Raw genomic sequence first — 18,807 nt, forward strand, 5'->3', positions numbered from 1 at the left:
TGAACTATCTGGTAATAACTATGTGATTTGCAAGCGGGTGATGACAATGCTCTAAAATGGCTGGAGTTATATGCTGAGTGTGCAAATGCTAAATGAATCTCAGTTCTACCTGGCAAGATAATTATGCCTGTTCATTAGGAAGTGCTAGTCTACTCAGTAGCCTCTCACTTAAAGATTACTCTGCAGGCAAGAATTAGCTTGAAAAACACTTAATTTAAAAAAAAACTTATTTCCTTCCTCCTCTTCTGAAAGTTCTGACCAAGTCTAAGGTTCAGTCCCCTATTCTACATTGAGGCTAACTATAGAACCCGTTTTGTGATCCTGTTGGCGATCAGCCAACTCAATGCGGTCCAGAGATCAACCCTGGGGAATCCCTGATCTATGCACCTCTCCACAGTGGACAGTGCTTTTACCCATTGGGGGAAGCTCTGATCTGTAGAAGATATAAAATAGAGGGGTGTGTACTTAGCACTGAAATCACCGTAACATTTCAGTAACTTTGACATTATTAAAAACTTGGCTATATCGTTCCGTAAGTCACATCAAAAAACTGCAACTTATACACAAGGTTTCACAGTATTTCCCATCCTACAGGTATCCTTATGTATGATTAGTTCTGTTCCATAAAAATAAAACATTGAGTAATGGGGGAAGACAGATTGCTGAGGACACTTGCTGAGGTATCTTGGATACCAGGTTGGCTGAGGAATTCAGAGCTGCAAACTTTGGACACCAGCCTAATATTTCCTTGGAGTTGTGATCCCATCAGGGAGTGCGTCTGCAAGGAATGATGCATTTCAGTATCATTTGCATTTCTACACATCAATCAGGAGCGGTGACTCATATCTTAAACAAGGATCTTGCCCAAGAACCCAGTTTGAAAGTAAGCTTTACTTCAATTTGAGCCACTTTCACTACTTATTAAACTGCAATTTTTTTGGGCGGATTTCTTATTCTTCCCTTTTGCTAATTTTCTCCCACTCCTCTATAGAAGGCACCAATTCCTTGCTGACATACGGTTCCACAGTTGCCAGGACCCCCTCTTGTGCCTGATGCAACCCAGCATTATTCATGTGTGAACCTCAACAGTGTCAGCAGGCTATTCAAATGCAGTGACATCACAGCTGAGCCTGATCCTGTGCTCACCAGAAGGGACTGTTGAATAGTAATCAGGTGCAGGAAGACTGGCTGACTTTCCCCCGAGGCACTGAGACGGATTCTGGTGCACCAACTAGACATGGACCATCAAACCTTGAGGCCTCCGCGGTCTGTACGTTCAGCTACTTACTGGATAAATGCAGTGAGCTGCCACAACTAACATCAGCCATTCCCACCCCTGCTGCGAGTGCAAATCACCCTATATAAACACAGCGCGTAGCGTTCTTGGTGAATTTTGTGCTTGCTGAAGTTAGTGCCATGGGATGGGGGCATTTTTAACTTCAGGCACCTAGCGCCAGCAACAAGCACTCCCACATTAGGTAAAACACTGCTGGTTGCAGAGCACAGCCTCCTTTATTGTGCCTCAGCCCCAACTTCAAAATAGCATCCCCTATTGCACACAGACTGCAGGGGTTCAAGGAAGAAAGCCCACCATCACCTTCCCAAGGGCAACTAGGGATGGGCAATAAATGCCAGCCTAGCCAGCAACGCCCACATCCCGAGAATTAATAAAAGAAAATGGTGATATTTTTCCAGTTCTCATATCAATTGGCATCGATGAATGAAATTGCCAATTTAGTGCTGAACTGGGGGCAGTTTTGTACAGCCCATTGGGGGTTGTATTCTTTACCCAGAGAGTGGTGAGCATGTAGATCTTCCACCACGTGGAGGCAAATAGCATAGATGCATTTAAGGGGCAGCTAGATAAGTACATGAGAGAAAGGAAAAGAAGGGTATTCTGATAGGGTTAGATGAAGAGGGGTGGGAGGAGGCTCGTGTGGAGCATAAACACTGGCATGGACCTGTTGGACCAAATGGCCTGTTTTTGTGTTGTAAATTCTATGTATTGAGACTACCTAAACTCATTTCACACATGATGCTTACAGCCAGCAGACAGAAGAAACTTTCACCCCATCAGTCCAGGCTGGATTTGAAGTTAGGACTCAAGAGGTGAAAGGCACTAACTCAATGCTCACCCAGTTGTGTCAGGTGTGATCCCTTTTCACAAATCCCAACAGTACATCAGAAAGCTTAGTTAATTTGCAAATGGTGACCCTGAAGAGTTCCCCCACCTGTTCTCGTCCTCCTCCAGCAGTTTATTGGCAATGCGGATCATCATACAATAGGCAAACGGTGACTTCAGGCCTTGGCGTGAGAACTTGCTCACCATCTTGTTAACAGCAAGCCGGTCGTTTTTCCGGATGTGGTACAGTAACCCCAGAGCATGGTACTGAAAGAATGAAAAGAGCTTGCATTTATATGGCACCCGTTCACATCCTCAGGATTTCCCAAAGCACTTTACAAACTTTCTTTTGAAGTGCAGTCACTGTTTTGTAGGCAAATACAGCAACCAATTTACACACAGGAAGGTCCCAAAAAAAAACAATTAAGAAGAATAACTAGTTAAGCTGCTTTTAGTGGAATCAGTTGAGGGAATGTTTTCCAGGACACTGGGAACATTCCCTGCTCCTCTTTCAACAGTGCAATGAGATCTTTTAGTTCCTCTTGAACAAGTTGATAGGGCCTCGGCTCAACGTCTTATCTGGAAAATAGCACTTCTGACAATGCAGCATTCCCTCCGTACTACACTTGAACATTAGCCTAGCTTATGTGCTCAAGACCTCGAGTGAGGCTTGAACCCACAACCTTCTGACTCGAGGGCAAGAATGCAACCAACTGAGCCCAGCTGACACTTGAACGAAATGAGAGATCAGAGCTTCAAAGCACTTCAGCTCTCAGAGTTACACAGGGACAGGTTGAAAGGGGAGCATGCTTTTTGAAATATTCACATTTTAAAAAGGAAGGGAGCAACGAAACTGTACTTTTCCATTGTGCAGGAGGGAAAAATCCATGCCTGTAATTGCCCCCATGATATTATACCAGTAGCCATTCCACCTGGGTACAGAGGTCAGCCAATTCCCACGGCATGGAATTGGAAAAGACTTAATTATTTGGGCTCCCTGATGACTTAATTAGTAAATGTACTGCCGAGTGTGCAACTGAGCCACACAGAGCAGACAATCACCAGGTTCAATCCCTATTATCCTGATTTCAGCAAGGGTGCTAGCTTGAGGATACTACAATCAGACTTATCGCACCCAGACTGGGTGAAACGGTGGGGAAATAAGTCAAGGGGTTGAGCTTTAATCACTATCCAGTGACCCCATGTTAAAAAGAGACCAGGTGACAACAACATTGGGGACAGTGATGTGCCACTCACGCAGTTGAACAGACGCAAACGTAAAGAACGGTCACAGGGGTGAGGTAGTGAAGGGCACCCGATACGCTTTAAACCGTATAACCAGCATGGGTCATTGCTTTCAGGGGAGGAGGGGAGCACTCAGGAGGGAAAGGTAAAATTTCTAAACTAAATCAAGTATAAAGAGAATATTATCCTGGGCTGCTCTTTGGACACATTCCTTTAGCCCAAATAGTATTAAATGAGGCTTGTCTGTCTTTGCACCTGGTGTATGATGGGTGGCACAGGGGATCTCGAGAATTAAGAGGAATTTTTTTTTTTTTTTTTAAAAACGCTTTAAAAAAAAAGTCATCCATATTCCGGTTTGAACGGATGCATAAATCCTTCATTTCTGAGTTTTAGCAGCTTCAGTCCAGTTCCTACTGGGCATGGACTCAATACAATACTGACTATAACTTTGCACTAATTGGCAATCTCTTATTGTTGGGGCAGAGTATAGGAAGCTTTACTTTGCATTTAACCATGCCCGGGAATATTTGATACCGACACTAGATGCCAAGAGAGAAATGTTCTGTTCCCCAACTCTAACATGCCTCATCAACGTTGAGCTGAACAGCAATTTTAAAACACCCATATTAAAGGTTAAGTATATACAGCACTTGATTCCTTCTCGAAGAACTTTGCTTGAAACAAGGAGAGAGAACCCGGTCTGTATTTTAGTTTCCCTTCATTTAAAAGCAGGGAAATTTCCTTGGACTCACATTGGCTCTCGGTCCGGCAACGGTTTGATTATTAAATTCTCATCCTTGTTTTTAAATCCCTCCTTGGCCTTGCCCCTCCCTATCTCTGTAACCACCCTCCGAAATCTCTGTGCTCCTCCAATTCTGGCCTCTTGGGCATCCCCGATTTTCAGCACTTCACCATTGGCGACCGTGCCTTCAGCTGCCTCGGGCCTAAGCTCTGGAATTCCCTCCCTAAACCTCTGCGCCTCTCTCTCCTCCTTTAAGACGCTCCTTAAAACCTCTCTCTATGACCAAGCTTTTGATCACTTGTCCTAATATCTCATGTGGTCAGCGTCAAATTTTGTTTGATAATCGCTCCTGTGAAGTGCCTTGGGACGTTTTGCCACCTGATTGTAGGGTTTCTGTGTCACTGTATAGAACTCTCTCCCATCTCCAACTGTAGATAGTATTAGGTGCAGGTTGGCAGAGCCAAGGCTTAGAAACCACCACTCCCAAGTATGCATGGGGTACTGCTGGCCTTTGACCAGCTAGATCTGTGTCGTTTACCAGGGAAGAGCACTGGTAAGCCTCTTGTAGCTTGTCTCGTTCGGATCACCCTATCCCGTTCCCAGCGACAGGTCTACTGCACTTTCCAGATTCCAAAAGTGAGCCGGGCTGGTTGAACAAGAATCAGCAGTGCCCTGCCCAGTTCAGGTATTGGATTACAAAGTCAACGCTTTGTGGCAGACTTTAAGTCTTCCATGTATTAAGGTAATAATAGCTGCATGTTCCTTTTAGCATCAAAGGTGGTGGTGGATTCTTTTTATCACTGAGAAACTTACAAAAACCTAAGCTTAAACAAAGACCAGTAGGCAATTTCCAACTAGAATCATAGAATTTTACAGCACTGTAGGAGTCCATTTGGCCCATCGTGGCCATGCCGGCTCTTTGAAAGGCCTATCTAAAACTCCCACTCCTCCGCTCTCTCCCCATAGCCCTGTAGATTTTTCTTTTTCAACTATATATCCAATTCCCTTTTGAAAGTTACTATTGAATCTGCTTCCGCCACCCAGTGCATTCCAGATCATCATAACTCACTGCGTAAAAAAAGATTCTCATCTCCTCTCTGGTTCTGTTGCCAATTGTCTTAAATCCGTGTCCTCTGGTTACCAACCCTTCTGCCACACAGAAACAGCATCTCCTTATTTACTCTATCAAACGCCTTCATAATTTTCAATACCTCTATTAAATCTCCCCGTAATCTTCTAAAGAGAACAATCCCACCTTCTCCAGTCTCTCCACATAACTGAAGTCCCTCATCCCTGGTCTCATTCTGGTAAATCTCCTTTGCACCCTCTCCAAAGCCTTGACATCCTTCCTAAAGTGTGGTGCCCAGAATTGGATACAATACTCCAGCTGAGGAGTAATTGTTAATTGTATCATGTGATTTATATTAATTATTTTCAAGTGGCGTGTGTCGATTGGGGACTCTCTCGTATCCTTTTTACATGAGAGCTTATCTAGGGTGAAGTGTGTGTGTGTGTGTGTGTGTGTGTGTGTGTGTGTGTGTGTGTGAGAGGGGGAATCTCTGTGAATAAAGGCTTGGAAGCAACTGAAGACCAGGCTCTAGTATTCTATCCTTCACCACCTGGCTATCCAATTTATAACACTAATCAGCGATTTACAATGGTTTAGCATAACTTTGTTGCTTCTAATATCCTACTGCCAAACATGATCAACTAATTCAGCACAGACCAAGGATTCAACCCAGGACCTTCTGGTCTGTGTGGCTCGCTACCACACTGGGTGGTGTACTTACCTACTAAGCTATCAGGGAAACGTTTTCATTGCTTATGATTGTGCCACCATTTGATTTACCTGCACCATAATGTTATCACTGGAGGCTGCCTCCTGAGCTTCGTTCACCCAGCGTTTCACCACGTCAAAGCCGGTCTTGAGCAAGTGCTGCGAGGCACAAAGGAAATGGCGGATTAATGATATCTACTCGTCTCTCCCAACCTACTCATCCAATAACACTCGAGGGTGAATTGAGAATCCTGCAGCAGCATGCTACACGTGCCAAGCCAAACCAATGCAATTCCTCAATAAAGTACCATTTTACCAAATCAAAACAATTAAATTACTATAAAGACTGAATTATAAGGAATGGAACCAGGCTGTGTACACAGTCTCCCTCCTTATATTCGGGTCAAGCCAGCGTTACTCCTATACCAGGATATTATGGTGCATTTTGCAGCAGATAAAACTACTCACCAGGGAGGAAAGCAACGCAGAGCTGGAGACGCTAGGCACTTTGTCTACAATCGCCTGCTTCATGTAACGTTCGATGGCTTGCAGCATGGTGCCCTGTCAAGAATCAAACAAGAGTGAGTGAGAGGGACCCAAGGTACCACTATTCTAATCATCAGTTGGACAGACAAGTTATTGATAGTTCAGAATAGCAATAAGGCAATAATACTGAACAAGTCAACGTGTAGAGTTAAATCTCTTCTGTACATTAGATATTTCCGCACATCATGTGGAGAGTGGAGCATCATCAGCACTCCTTGCAAGAATAAATTATGAACACTCTGATGTATCGGAGGACACTAATTTTAAAATTCACAAACCTCGAGCAAGATTAAAAGTTAGAAGATTTTTTTTCAAACTCCAAAATATAGTGGATGTGTACGACAGGGTAACCAGAAAAAAGTCTGTCAATTGATACAATAACAATGGTGCATCAATTCAGGTGGAGAGGTTTAGGGAGGGAGGCTAGAGCTTAGGGCCTAGGCAGCTGAAGGCACGGCCACCAATGGTGGAGCGATTAAAATCAGGGATGCACAAGAGGCCGGAATTGGAGGAGCGCAGAGATACCTATAAAAAGGGACTGGATCTGTCATAGCTGAGAAAGGGGATTGAGGGTGATGGACATAACAGATCTGTTTGGTTCACATGGACGTTGGGAAGAGAGTACAAAGATCTTGTTTTGGGGGGGCAGGAGGGGGGAGAATGTATTTCTGAGTTAGCTCTTGATGGTCCAGGTGGGCTTTTCTCATTTCAAACCACTCTTTGCTTCAATTTGTAGTGAAACAGTGAATGTTGGTAACATAACAGTAGGCAAGGGGGAGAATTGGCTTGGAAGATTTTACTGTGACACACAGAGCCTGAATTATAAATGCACAGTTGAAATGAGAAGTTCACTGAATCAACCTGGCTTCACAACCGTTTCAGTCAGTTTCACCACCCCAACAACGCATGTTAATTCAGATCCATTATGGGATTGGCTGCCACAATTCTTCTGAACATAAGAACATAAGAAATAGGAGCAGGAGTAGGCCATACGGCCCCTCGAGCCTGCTCCGGCATTCAATAAGATCATGGCTGATCTTCGACCTCAATTCCACTTTCCTGCCCGATCCCCATATCACTTGATTCCCTTAGTGTCCAAAAATCTAAAAAAAATGCACTGGCCCTCCTTGTCATAAGCAATCACTGTATGCATTTTTTTAAAAAAGTTAGGGCTACTCCTAATTCACCATAACTGGCTTTATGTTTTCAAATGGGTCGGTCTTTAAAGCCCTATTTAAAAACATTGCTGCCATGATAGAATATATTCAAGCCTGCCTAAAGGACAAGGGGATTAACATTTGTCCTAGTGGGTATTGTAAACAGACATTTATTGAACATTTGGGATTGTTATTACAGAAACTTTAGCAAAAATAGCTGGCCCGATGGCTCGGTGGCTAGATGCACCATTTGGTGTGGCACCTAGCCATAGAGGCCAGGAAAATCCCAGGTCTATGCCACGTTAGCTGAGCTCAGCCAGGAGTAGGGGCATCACAAGTGATCTCAGTGCCCCGCCCCCCTGACCTAGGGAGGTGAAAACAGAGCCAGGGCTCCTGACATCCAGTAACTCCTGCTGGAAAGTGACCCTTTTGCGTGTGGGCAGTGGATAAGGACGGCATCGGGCATGGATGTGATGTGCTCCAAATCGAACAGCCTGGCGAAACTATCTCAGCTCACATACAAAAGAATGGCCACTTAGACAACCTGACAAGAAAGCATTTAGCATCCGTAAAACAGCATACCTGCAAGAATATACGAGACAGAGAGAAAAAAAGAAAAACACTGAAAGAAATGAGTAAGACCATCTGGTATTCAAGACACTCAGTGTCACAGCACAAGGTTACAAGCAGTGAAGAGCATTGGTGCCTGAAGCCCAAAATTAAAGACAAAATCAAATGCCTGTCACAACAGAATTGTTTCAGTACATTTTATGGCCCCTCTGATTTTCGGAGAGAAATGTTAATTATAAGTTGAGTCCTTAAGGACCAGTCCAAAGATGTCAGATGTTTAATTTAAAGAGTGATAAATTACGGCTGAATACTCGAAGCTGTGAAGCAACCCTTCTTACATCCATTCCCTTTGCAAAACCAAATCTTAAAAAAAATACTGGCAGGCGTACATAACACTGCAGAAACAAAAATTATTATTGCTGCTTAGAAACCCAACAACCACTGCAGGTTACCCGACCACAGCTCAGCCTACCTCTTGATTTGTGCCTAAAATCCCAATAATGAATAACTATTTTGTTTACAAATTGATTATAAGCAACGTTTGAAGCCTGAAGGGGTGGTGGAAACAGATTCAATAGTAATTTTCAAAAGGGAATTGGATAAATTCTTGAAGGGGAGAAAATTGCAGGGCTATGGGGAATGAGCAGGGGAGTGGGACCAATTGGACAGCTCTTTCAAAAGAGCCAGCACAGGCACAATGGGCCGAATGGCCTCCTTCTGTGCTGTAAGATTCTATGATTCTAAATATGCTTTAAAAAGCACTTTTGGCTGAAAACGCTGACCTGTAACTTAACCCATTGATTCCAGTAAAATCCCTCAGCACTGCCCTCAGTACCAATATTAGTTTTGTTATACCAACATCTAAAAATGTAATCCATTACATACGCCTCCTTCCAGGTCAGCTCTAAGTAAGTGAATATGACGACAAAAGCTTCTAGTCTGGATTTAACATTACAGCAGAGGGCAACATCGTGAAGTATTTGGCACCCTGGGGTGTTCCACTCTGCAATGCCCGCTTTTCCGAACCAGGAATCCTTAGTTGAAGATTTCAGCTAAAACAAAAGCAAAATACTCCGGATACCGGAAATCTGAAATCATAGAATGATACAGCACAGAAAGAGGCCATTCGGGCCATCCTGTCTGTGCCGGCTCCTAGGCAGAGCTAACTAATTAGTCCCACTCCCCTGTTCTTTCCCTATAGCCCTGAAAATTTTTCCTCTTCAAATATATATTAAATTCTCTTTTGAAAGTTATTATTGAATCTGCTTCCACCACCCTTTCAGGCAGTGCACCCAGATCATGGTTCTTTTGCCAATTACTTTAAATCTGTGTCCTCTGGTTACCAACCCTTCCGCCACAGGAAATATTTTCTCCATACTTACTCTATCAAATCAAAACAGTAAATGGTGGAAACATTCAGCAGGTCAGGCAGCATCCGTGGAGAGAGAAACCGAGTTAAAGTTAACTCTCGTTTCTCTGTGATAGGCTGACAGCCTGAAACGTTACTTCTACTAAAACCCTGCACAGACATTTTCCAAACTGGCTTCTCCATTAAAAAGTTAGAAAGATAAAGAAGAAAAAAAAACAGCAAAATGTTGGAAATCTGGGGGAAAAAAACATAAAATGCAGTTCAATAGAAAGCATTATCACAAGGGGTTAATGTTAACCTGTCTATTTACCTGCAGATGCTGATGTACCTACTGTGAATTTTCCACTGAGGTTAGGACAGGGATCAGGGACATTCTTACAGAGAGCATGTTAAGACTGATATCCATATAATTATTTTAACAGAACTGCACATTTTTCTTTTTAACACAGCCCCCTAATAATTTTATACTGCTCAAAGCTAAACCAAATGGAGACTTCAGCGTTAATTTATGAAACAAAATATACTCCCAGTTGGTTTGTAAAAAAAAAAAGGCAATTGTTAGGAAACCGATACCAACCAGCGGACACGTTGAGGCTTCTTCTGACTGCAGTCAATGAAAAACATCTGCTTCAATTCCGCCCAGCTTTGTAGGGAAACCATTTAACTAACGGCAGATTCACTTTAAGTGTCAGCAGAACACCAATCCCCCCGGCACTCCCACTGCTGATGGCAGCTTGCAGTATAAACGACCTGAATTCTGGTCTTGACTGCACTTCAAGCCCAAATATTTTGGGACCCAGGAGGTTCCATCGATGGCCGCTACAAAATGCAACCTTCGATGTCAAGGCCGCTGGCACACAACGAGACAAAGTGGGGTAGCAGTTAACGGATCTCCACTCGAGGACCACTCACCCAACACACTAATTGGCAACCTAAAATCACCAAGACTTCGCTGTAGAGAAACCAGCCTGCTTTCAATAGCAGCATGGAACACATGCACCTTTTGCAACGAGCGAAGCTCTTCATCTCGTCGCAATGGATAGCACATGGTTTGACACTCGATCAGCAAGTACTGGGACAATGAACATGTAACAGTTTTTACAACAACAATTTTCATTTATATAGTGCATTTAACGTAGTAAAACGTCCCAAGGTGCTTCACAGGAGTGTAATCAGGCACAATTTGACACCGAGCCACATAAGGAGATATCAGGTCAGGTGACCAAAAGCTTGGTCAAATAGGTAGATTTAAAATGATTTGCTAGACCCCTTCTTGTGTACGGTACTTACATCAGTAATTTTACACAGCGCTCTCACAGCAGGTCCACGGTAATTGTCGTCTTTGCCAGTCATGTCTTTTGTCAAACTGAGGGGGGAGGGGGGGGGGGGGGAGAAGAAATACAGACTAATGATTGAAGCAAACATTTAAGTCTGATCAAAATCAGCTAAATGACATGGGTCTTAAAATGATCTTTTATTTTATCTATAAAGAGCAATTTTTCAGGACAATATATAGCCAATTAAACTGCCACACTACAATGCCATTTACCTCCATACCGAGATCTCCTTGTTACAGTCTTGAAATCAAGAAAGAGAGAACTTGCATTTATGTAGTGCCTTTCACAACCTCAGGACATCCCAAAATGCTTTGCAGTCAATGAATTACTTTTCAAGTGTGGTCAATGTTGTAATGTAGGAAATGTGGCAGTCAATATGCACAGAGCAAGGTCCCACAATGAGATAATGACCAGATAATCTGTTTTAGTGATGTTGGTTGAGGGATAAATATTGGCCAGGACACTGGGGAGAACGCCCCTATTCTTCTTTGAAATAGTGCCACGGAATCTTCTACATTCACCTAAGATGGCAAACGGGGCTCGGTTTAACGTCTCATCCGAAAGACGGCACACCTGACAGTGCAGCACTCCCTCAGTACTACACTGGAGTGTCAGCCGAGATTATGTGCTCAAGTCTCTGGAGTGGGGCTTGAACCCACAACATTCTGACTTGGGGGCGAGAGCGCTGACACCCAAGACTCAATGCACTGTCTCCTACTCTAGCTCACTCCTCTCCTCCTACAATTTATAATCTACAATTGTTATGCCAAATCTTTATAAAACACTGGTTAATTCTCAGCTGGAATATTGTGTCCAATTCTGGGCACCACACTTTAGGAAAGATGTCAAGGCCTTGGAGAGGGTGCAGAAAAGATTTACTGGAATGGTTCCAGGAATGAAGGACTTCAGTTATGTGGAGACTGGAGAAACTGGAGTTATTCTCCTTAGAGCAGAGAAGGTTAAGAGGAGATTTGATAGAAGTGTTCAAAATTATGAAGGGTTTTGATAGACTAAATAAGGAGAAACTATTTCCAGTGGCAGAAGGGTCAGTAACCAGAGGACACAGATTTACGGTGATTGGCAAAAGAAACAGAGGCGGCATGAGGAAAAATATTTTTATGTAGCGAGTGGTTATCATCTGCTTGAAAGAGTGGTGGAAGTAGATTCAATAGCAACTTTCAAAAGAAAATTGGATAAATACTTGAAGCGGAAAAATTTGCAGGGCTATGGGACTAATTGGATAGCTTTCCAAAGAGCCAGCACAGGCACAATGGGCCGAATGGCCTCCTTCTGTGGTGTATCATTCCATGATAATCTTTCGGATTAGACTTTAAGGCAAAGTCCCATCTACCCATTCAGAAAATGGACTTTTTTTTTCGAAGAGCAAAGAGTTCTCCCAGTGTCCTGGCCATCACGCCTCCTCCACCAACACGATCAAAAACACGTTCGCTGGTCATTCAACTAACAAGTGGAAGGAAATTAAGAAAGGGTACTCTCACCAAAGCGTGTCCAAGAACTGTCTTTATGCATTCTGAAATAATTGGGCCAGGAGATATATAAAGTAAAAAAAGATGCAAGAGGAGTGTTGCTGTGGAAACAGTATGCGCTGTGATGGAGAGTGTATGTTATTAACACCCCCTGCTTGTGAAGAGTCTACTATCTGCAGTCGGTAAATAGCACTTCTGGTGTGATTTATTTCCCATAAACCACAATATAATAGAATTTACAAGGCATTGGAATAAAATCACCATGTATGTAAAACCTTTTATTGCAGATGCTACATTTTGGTATTCCTCCCATGCCTGTATTTTACTGAGTGAAATCCTATATCTTAAAGCTGTCGCTCTGGCAGCTGTTACAGGTTGTAATATAAAACTGTCATAAGTAGATGCTCTAATATGGCAGAGCAAAAGGAGGCCTTTACTCATCCAAGTGTCCAATCTTCATGCTGCATAGACAGTGAATACTGGCAGACTCTATTCAACTCTAGAGCGCATCACATTTAAGCCCAATCCTGTCCTCACTCTATATCTGCCCTACTTTCAGTGGGGGTCAATGAAATGCAGGAACTGTGACTGATCTTTTGTTTTTCTTAGCCCATAGGGTATAGCCACCCTGGGTTAGACTGGCTAACTCAATACAAGCTAGGGATAGAACCAGGGACCTCAGGCCTGCAGTGCCCAATAGAACACCAGGCAGTGCCTTTCCCCACTGGGTCACCCCAGATCCTTACATGGAAAAGGTTAATTGATCAGGGGCACCAGATTTTAAAATATACCAATGCTACCCCACTGACGGAACTGTACCCCAACAGGAGAGGAAGGAGTCAAACCAGACCTCAGCACATGTTTTTCTATGAGATGTTGAGATGTGGTCTGTGTCAGCTTGGCTCAATGGGTATCACTCTTGTCCTCAAGGCAAGCTTGGGTCTAAACCCCACTCCAGAACGTGAACACGTAATCTAGGCTGACATTTCTGTGCAGCGCTGAGAGTGCTGCGAAGTTAGCGGTGCTGTCTGTCTAATGAGCCATTAAACTGAGGCCTTGCCTACTTGCTAGGTGGATGTAAATAGATCCCATAGCATTATTCGTAGAAGAGCAGTGAGCTTTCCTGATGTCCTGCCCAATATTCACCCTCGGCCAATACCGGCCAAAAACGGGCTAGCCAGTCATCCATCTCTTAAGCAATTTGTTAGATCCTGCTGTGCACAATTTGTTATAAAAACAGAAAAACGCTGGAAAACGGTCAGCAGGTCAGGCAGCATCTGCGGAGGGAGGGAAACAGAGTTAACGTTTCAGGGCGATGACCTTTCATCAGAACTCGGCCTGAAACTCTGTGTCTCTCTCCACAGATGCTGCCTGACCTCCTGGGCTTGTCTTCCAGCACTTTGTTTTTATTTCAGCTTTCCAAGCATCCGCAGCATTTTGCTTTTTTTTTTAAAAAAGTGCACAATTTCTTGTCGCGTCAGCCTGCATTACAACGGCGACTGCCCTTCAAAAAAGGTCATCGTTGTGAGGTGCTTTGAGATGTCCTGACGACGCAATAAAGGCGCCATAAAAATGTAAGCTTGCTCTTTCTTTCAGATGAGAGGTCACCCCTGAGGAGCTTTAATCAGAAAGTTCACACGAATGGCAGTGACCCTTTTAATGACAACTTCATCAGCTTGCATTAAAAAAAATCCACAAATGCACACAGGCCTCTCAGCTTTTGAAAAAGAAAAAAAAAAGTGACGTGTCAGGTGGGGACCCAGTTCTAATGAGGAAAACGGGGATGTTCTCTCGCATGCCGCACATTTCCAGCTTTCACCCGGATTTAGACGCTGTTCAGAGAACTACAAGAGTATACGTGTGGAATTCTCTGCATGTATTAATCAGAGATTGAGGCAGGATGGGCAGCACGCTGTCAGCATTACTGGCTCCCAATGATGTAAAGAAAAATAAAAGAACTTGCATTTATATAGCGCCTTTCACGACCCCAGGACGTCCCAAAGCGCTTTCGAGGCAATGAAGTGCTTTTTAAGTGTAGTCAGTGTTGTAATGTAGGAAATGGGGGAGCCAATTTGCACACAGCAAGCTCCCACAAACAGCAATGTGATAATGACCAGATCAGTTTTTAGGTGTTGGAACCAGTGTCAAACTGGCACTTGACCTATAACGAAGACATTAGTTAAGGAGCCGTTTTTGCTCCCAAAAGCCTTTGCCGTGCCCTTTTATATCAGCGTCAGCGAAGTGCTTGTGCCACCGGTTCCCAAAGCACAGGTCTTGATCAGCCGGCGCCGACCCCAATCTAAACCTGCTAGATTCGCTGAATTAGATCTGCTGCTAAGCGGGTCACATCGAGGCTGCCACCGGCTGAGCGAGGCCCACACTTCAGGAACCGGGAGTCCAAACACTCCACTGACACCAAAGGGGTTTCAGGCGATCTGTTGGTAACATCCAAAACTTTATTTTTAAACTTTGAAAAAGTTAAAAAGCTTTCATGGACGATCTTCGCAAGAGGAATCAGTATACCTGAATTTTATTTTAAAAATTCATTCTCGGGATGTGGGCGTCACTGGCAAGGCCGGCATTTATTGCCCATCGTGGGTGCCCTGAAAAGGTGGTGGTGGGCCTTGCTCTTGAACCACTGCTCTCACAATGTACAATTACTGGTTGTTCCTCTCTCCTCCCCATTCCCCCCCACTTCATTTTGTTCAATCCTACAAATGGTGCTCACTTATTTTCAGTTTCCATTACTGAGAGGGTCCACTCCTCATAGAATATTACAGCACAGGAGACAGCCATTCGGCCCAGCGTGCCTGTGCCGGCTCTTTGAAAGAGCTGTCCAATTAGTCCCACTCCTCCGCTCTTTCTCCATAGCCCTGCAAATGTTTCCTTTTCAAGCATATACCCAATTCTCTTTTGAAAGTCACTATTGAATCTGCTTCCGCTGCCTTTTCAGGCAGGGAATTCCACATCATAACAACTCTGTGCTAAAAAAATTCTCCTCGTCTCCCTCACCCCCCTCTGGTGCTTTTGCCAATTATCCTGAAACGTCAATCTGCCTTTTCTCATCTCAGGTGCTGTGCATGTAGTTCGGGAGCCCTGTCGAGCCTCACTAAAACGGCAAAACTTTATTACCAGCTGCTAGTAAACTCTCTATACCACTAACCTGCTGGTAACGATGATGACATCCTCAGCAATGGTAGCCATCTCTTTGATTGTCAGGTAGCACATCCTTCGTAGAGTAGGCTGAACAAAAAAAGACAATTCATTGACATTTTGTGCCTACAAGTTTCAGCAATAATCACTAGACAATTTGTACATGAAAATTACTCAGCAGTTGGGCTTTTTCATTGAACTGATTTTGAAAATATGATCTAGAAAAAAGGCTTGCATTTATATAGCAACCTATGTTTCTTAGAAAGCAATTCACGTACAATAAATTACTTTGCAATGCAGTGACTATTATATAGCCAAACACCGCAGTAATTTTGCTCGTAGCAAGATCTCACAATGAGATAAATGATCAGTCAAGGGTGTTAGCTGCGACACAATCCAGAATAAGGCACTTATCACCCTGTTCATCTCTAACAACCGTAAGCCTACAGGTTTCCATCCTCTCTCCACACCCAGATCTGAAATGAACCGTATCAAGGTCCCAGTGCTATATGGTGGCATCAAATGATGGTGGTTGTGCCAAGATCCTCAACAGGGTGCCTCTCAAGGACAATTACCATGAAACCCTTCACCTTTGACCCAATTGCAGCCACCTGTCCGCTCAGGAGGGACCTACAAAGTATCCAAGCCAGCCTTTTAACTGGAAGATTTTTTTTAAAAACAAGTGCAGCCCATCCATCTCACAGAAGCTGGGGTTTCAGAACCACAATTACCTGAAAACTTTCTATTGCTTGTGAGCTGGTGCCTTGGCCCTGTCAGATGACTGCCACTGAGGGAAAGACAGGGTGAAGGCCAGGCACTTCCATGCATGGAGTGACCAATACAAATTGCTAGACGAAAAAAGACCAAGGTCTATCCAGTTCGCTTCCTACTGTCCTGGTAGTCGCGTGATACAATAATGGAGTTGTTGACTAATCACAGCAATCAATCTCTATCAATGAGTCTACAACAAACCCAGACATGAGACGAGGAAAACCCCCAGTGGTGAAGAGCTTTGGAAACCATAGGTCCAAAGTCACCTGTTCCTCCCAAGCCTGTTACACTTACTACATGTCATGGTCTCAAATTACTGAGGGTGAAAGGAGAAGGGGAGGGGATTTATCCCTTTAGTGACTGGTCCTGGACCTGCATTACCTTCTCTCTAACCTACCCGCCCTACTCCCATTTCCACCCAGGCAAAGTCATCACCATTCAGTGATTGCACAGAAAACACTGAAAGAATCATAACTGCAATATACAAAGTTAAAAACATGATGATAGTTATAATTCTTCGGCATCATTTGTTTTTAAAAAAAAGGGACGTTCTTGGCGAGACTCCCTTTCTAATCCAAAACCCACAGGATGTCAGAAGAACAACTTGCATTTATTTAGCGCCTTTAATGTAGTAAAACATCCCAAGGCGCTTCAAAGGAGCGTTATCAAACAAAATTTCACACCGAGCCTCATAAGGAGGTATTAGGACAGATGAACACGCATATGAACATACGAGTTAAGAGCAGGAGTAGGCCATTTGGCCCCTCGAGCCTACTCTGCCATTAGAGAAGATCATGGCTGATCTGATTTTGACCTCAACCCTACTTTCCTGTCTACCTACTATAACCTTTGACTCCCTTGTTAATCAGGAATCTATCTAACTTAGCCTTAAAAATATTCAATGACCCTGCCTCCACTGCTCTCTGGGGAAGGGAGAGCAGAGGAGGCAGGGTCATTGAATATGACCAAAAGCTCGGGCAAAGAGGTTGGTTTTAAAAAGCGTCTTAAAGGAGGAGAGCGAGGTAGAGAGGCGGAGAGGTTAAGGGAGGGAATTCCAGAGCTTAGGGCCTAGGCAGCTGAAGACACGGCCGCCAATGGTGGAGCGATTAAAATCAGGGATGCGCAAGAGGCAAGAATTGGAGGAACGCTTAGATCTCGGAGGGTTGTAAGGCTGGAGGAGGCAATACATTTGATCCTATATACCTATGATTTGCTATGAAACATGGACAATTTAGTGGGTTTCCAGTGGTATCACTTTGGTCACACGGTTGCTTCTCATCCTATCTAATCACATTAAACAGGAGGACTACTCTCTCCAAACAATACATTAAATTGACTTTTGGGTTCCATTAGAGGACGTTATGAAGATTTAAAGCTCAATTTGTGAACGACCAGTATTGTCACTGTGATTTCAGTAAAAAGTAAGGGTGGGTATCTGGAACTTTCGTACGATGTCCAATTGAAGTGTGAGAAACACAACACCGCAATGCTAGATTTTGCCTGTGCCTTGGGTTGTATCTGGGAAGTGCATTTTGAACTTGGGGTGAAGTACTGGTTGTTGCAAATCTATCATTGGTGGTGGGATCAACTTGAGGTGATGAATTAAATAAAGGAAGAATTGCTTTTATATAGTGCCTTTCACCACCTCAGGACATCCCAAAGTGCTTTACAGCCAATGAAGTGATTTTCTGAAGTGTAGTCACCGTTGTAATGTAGGAAACACAATAGCCAATTTGCGCACAGCAAGGTCCCACAAACAGCAATGTGATAATGACCAGATAATCTGCTTTAGTGATGTTGGTTAAGGGATAAATATTGGTCATGACACCAGGGAGAACTTCCCTGCTTGTCTTAGAAATAGTGCCGTGGGATCTTTTACGTCCACCTGAGGGGGCAAACGGGGCCTCAGTTTAACGTCTCATCGAAAGATGGCACCTCCGACAGTGCAACACTCCCTCAGTGCTGAATTGAAGTGTCAGCCTAGATTATGTGCTCAAGTCCCTGGAGTGGGGCTTGAAGCAACAACGTTCTGACTCAGAGGCGAGAGTGTGACCACTGTGCCACGGCTGACACATTAAGAGCATCACACGTGAAACACGTCGGCACGATAAAGGACTTAGTTTAAGAGTGATTATTTTTCCCTGTAGCATATTGGTATCAATATAATCACAAAATAAACACACAACCTAATGTTGCACAGTGATTTTGTACCAGTTATTAACACTTACATCATTTGACTGGAAGAGTTTGGTCATGGCAAAGAATGCCTCTGTAGCCTCCATTGAGCCCAAGTGCTCCCCCTATATATAACATAAAAACTCTAGGTTACTTTTTCCATTAACAGATCAGCAAAAAATAAGACCATTAGGTGAATGTACATGACTTACACATTCTCTGGTCACAGTGCAAGACAAAATACATGATAGGTTAAAGAGAACATGGCATTTTACTGATATATACATTGATAGTCTTACACAGTTGGGTGGCATTCCTCGCTAATGGGGCCGAGGTCAAGCAAGAAACTCACTGCA

The 18,807-nt window shown here is 43.7% G+C and overlaps 1 protein-coding gene across 1 annotated transcript in view; it reads right to left on the reverse strand.

The window, feature by feature from the left end:
- The window catches only part of LOC137334010 (coatomer subunit gamma-1), a 67,887-nt gene that overhangs the window by 34,688 nt on the left and 14,392 nt on the right, over positions 1-18,807 (reverse strand). The window contains exons 4-9 of the mRNA XM_067998411.1: positions 18,505-18,576; positions 15,516-15,595; positions 10,819-10,894; positions 6,355-6,447; positions 5,959-6,045; positions 2,232-2,389 (exon numbers count right to left, since the gene is read on the reverse strand). Of these exons, the coding sequence (XP_067854512.1) occupies positions 2,232-2,389; positions 5,959-6,045; positions 6,355-6,447; positions 10,819-10,894; positions 15,516-15,595; positions 18,505-18,576 (566 nt within the window). The remainder of the gene's footprint in view (positions 1-2,231; positions 2,390-5,958; positions 6,046-6,354; positions 6,448-10,818; positions 10,895-15,515; positions 15,596-18,504; positions 18,577-18,807) is intronic.

This window comes from Heptranchias perlo, chromosome 17 (assembly GCF_035084215.1).
Source record: "Heptranchias perlo isolate sHepPer1 chromosome 17, sHepPer1.hap1, whole genome shotgun sequence".
NCBI lineage: Eukaryota > Metazoa > Chordata > Chondrichthyes > Hexanchiformes > Hexanchidae > Heptranchias > Heptranchias perlo.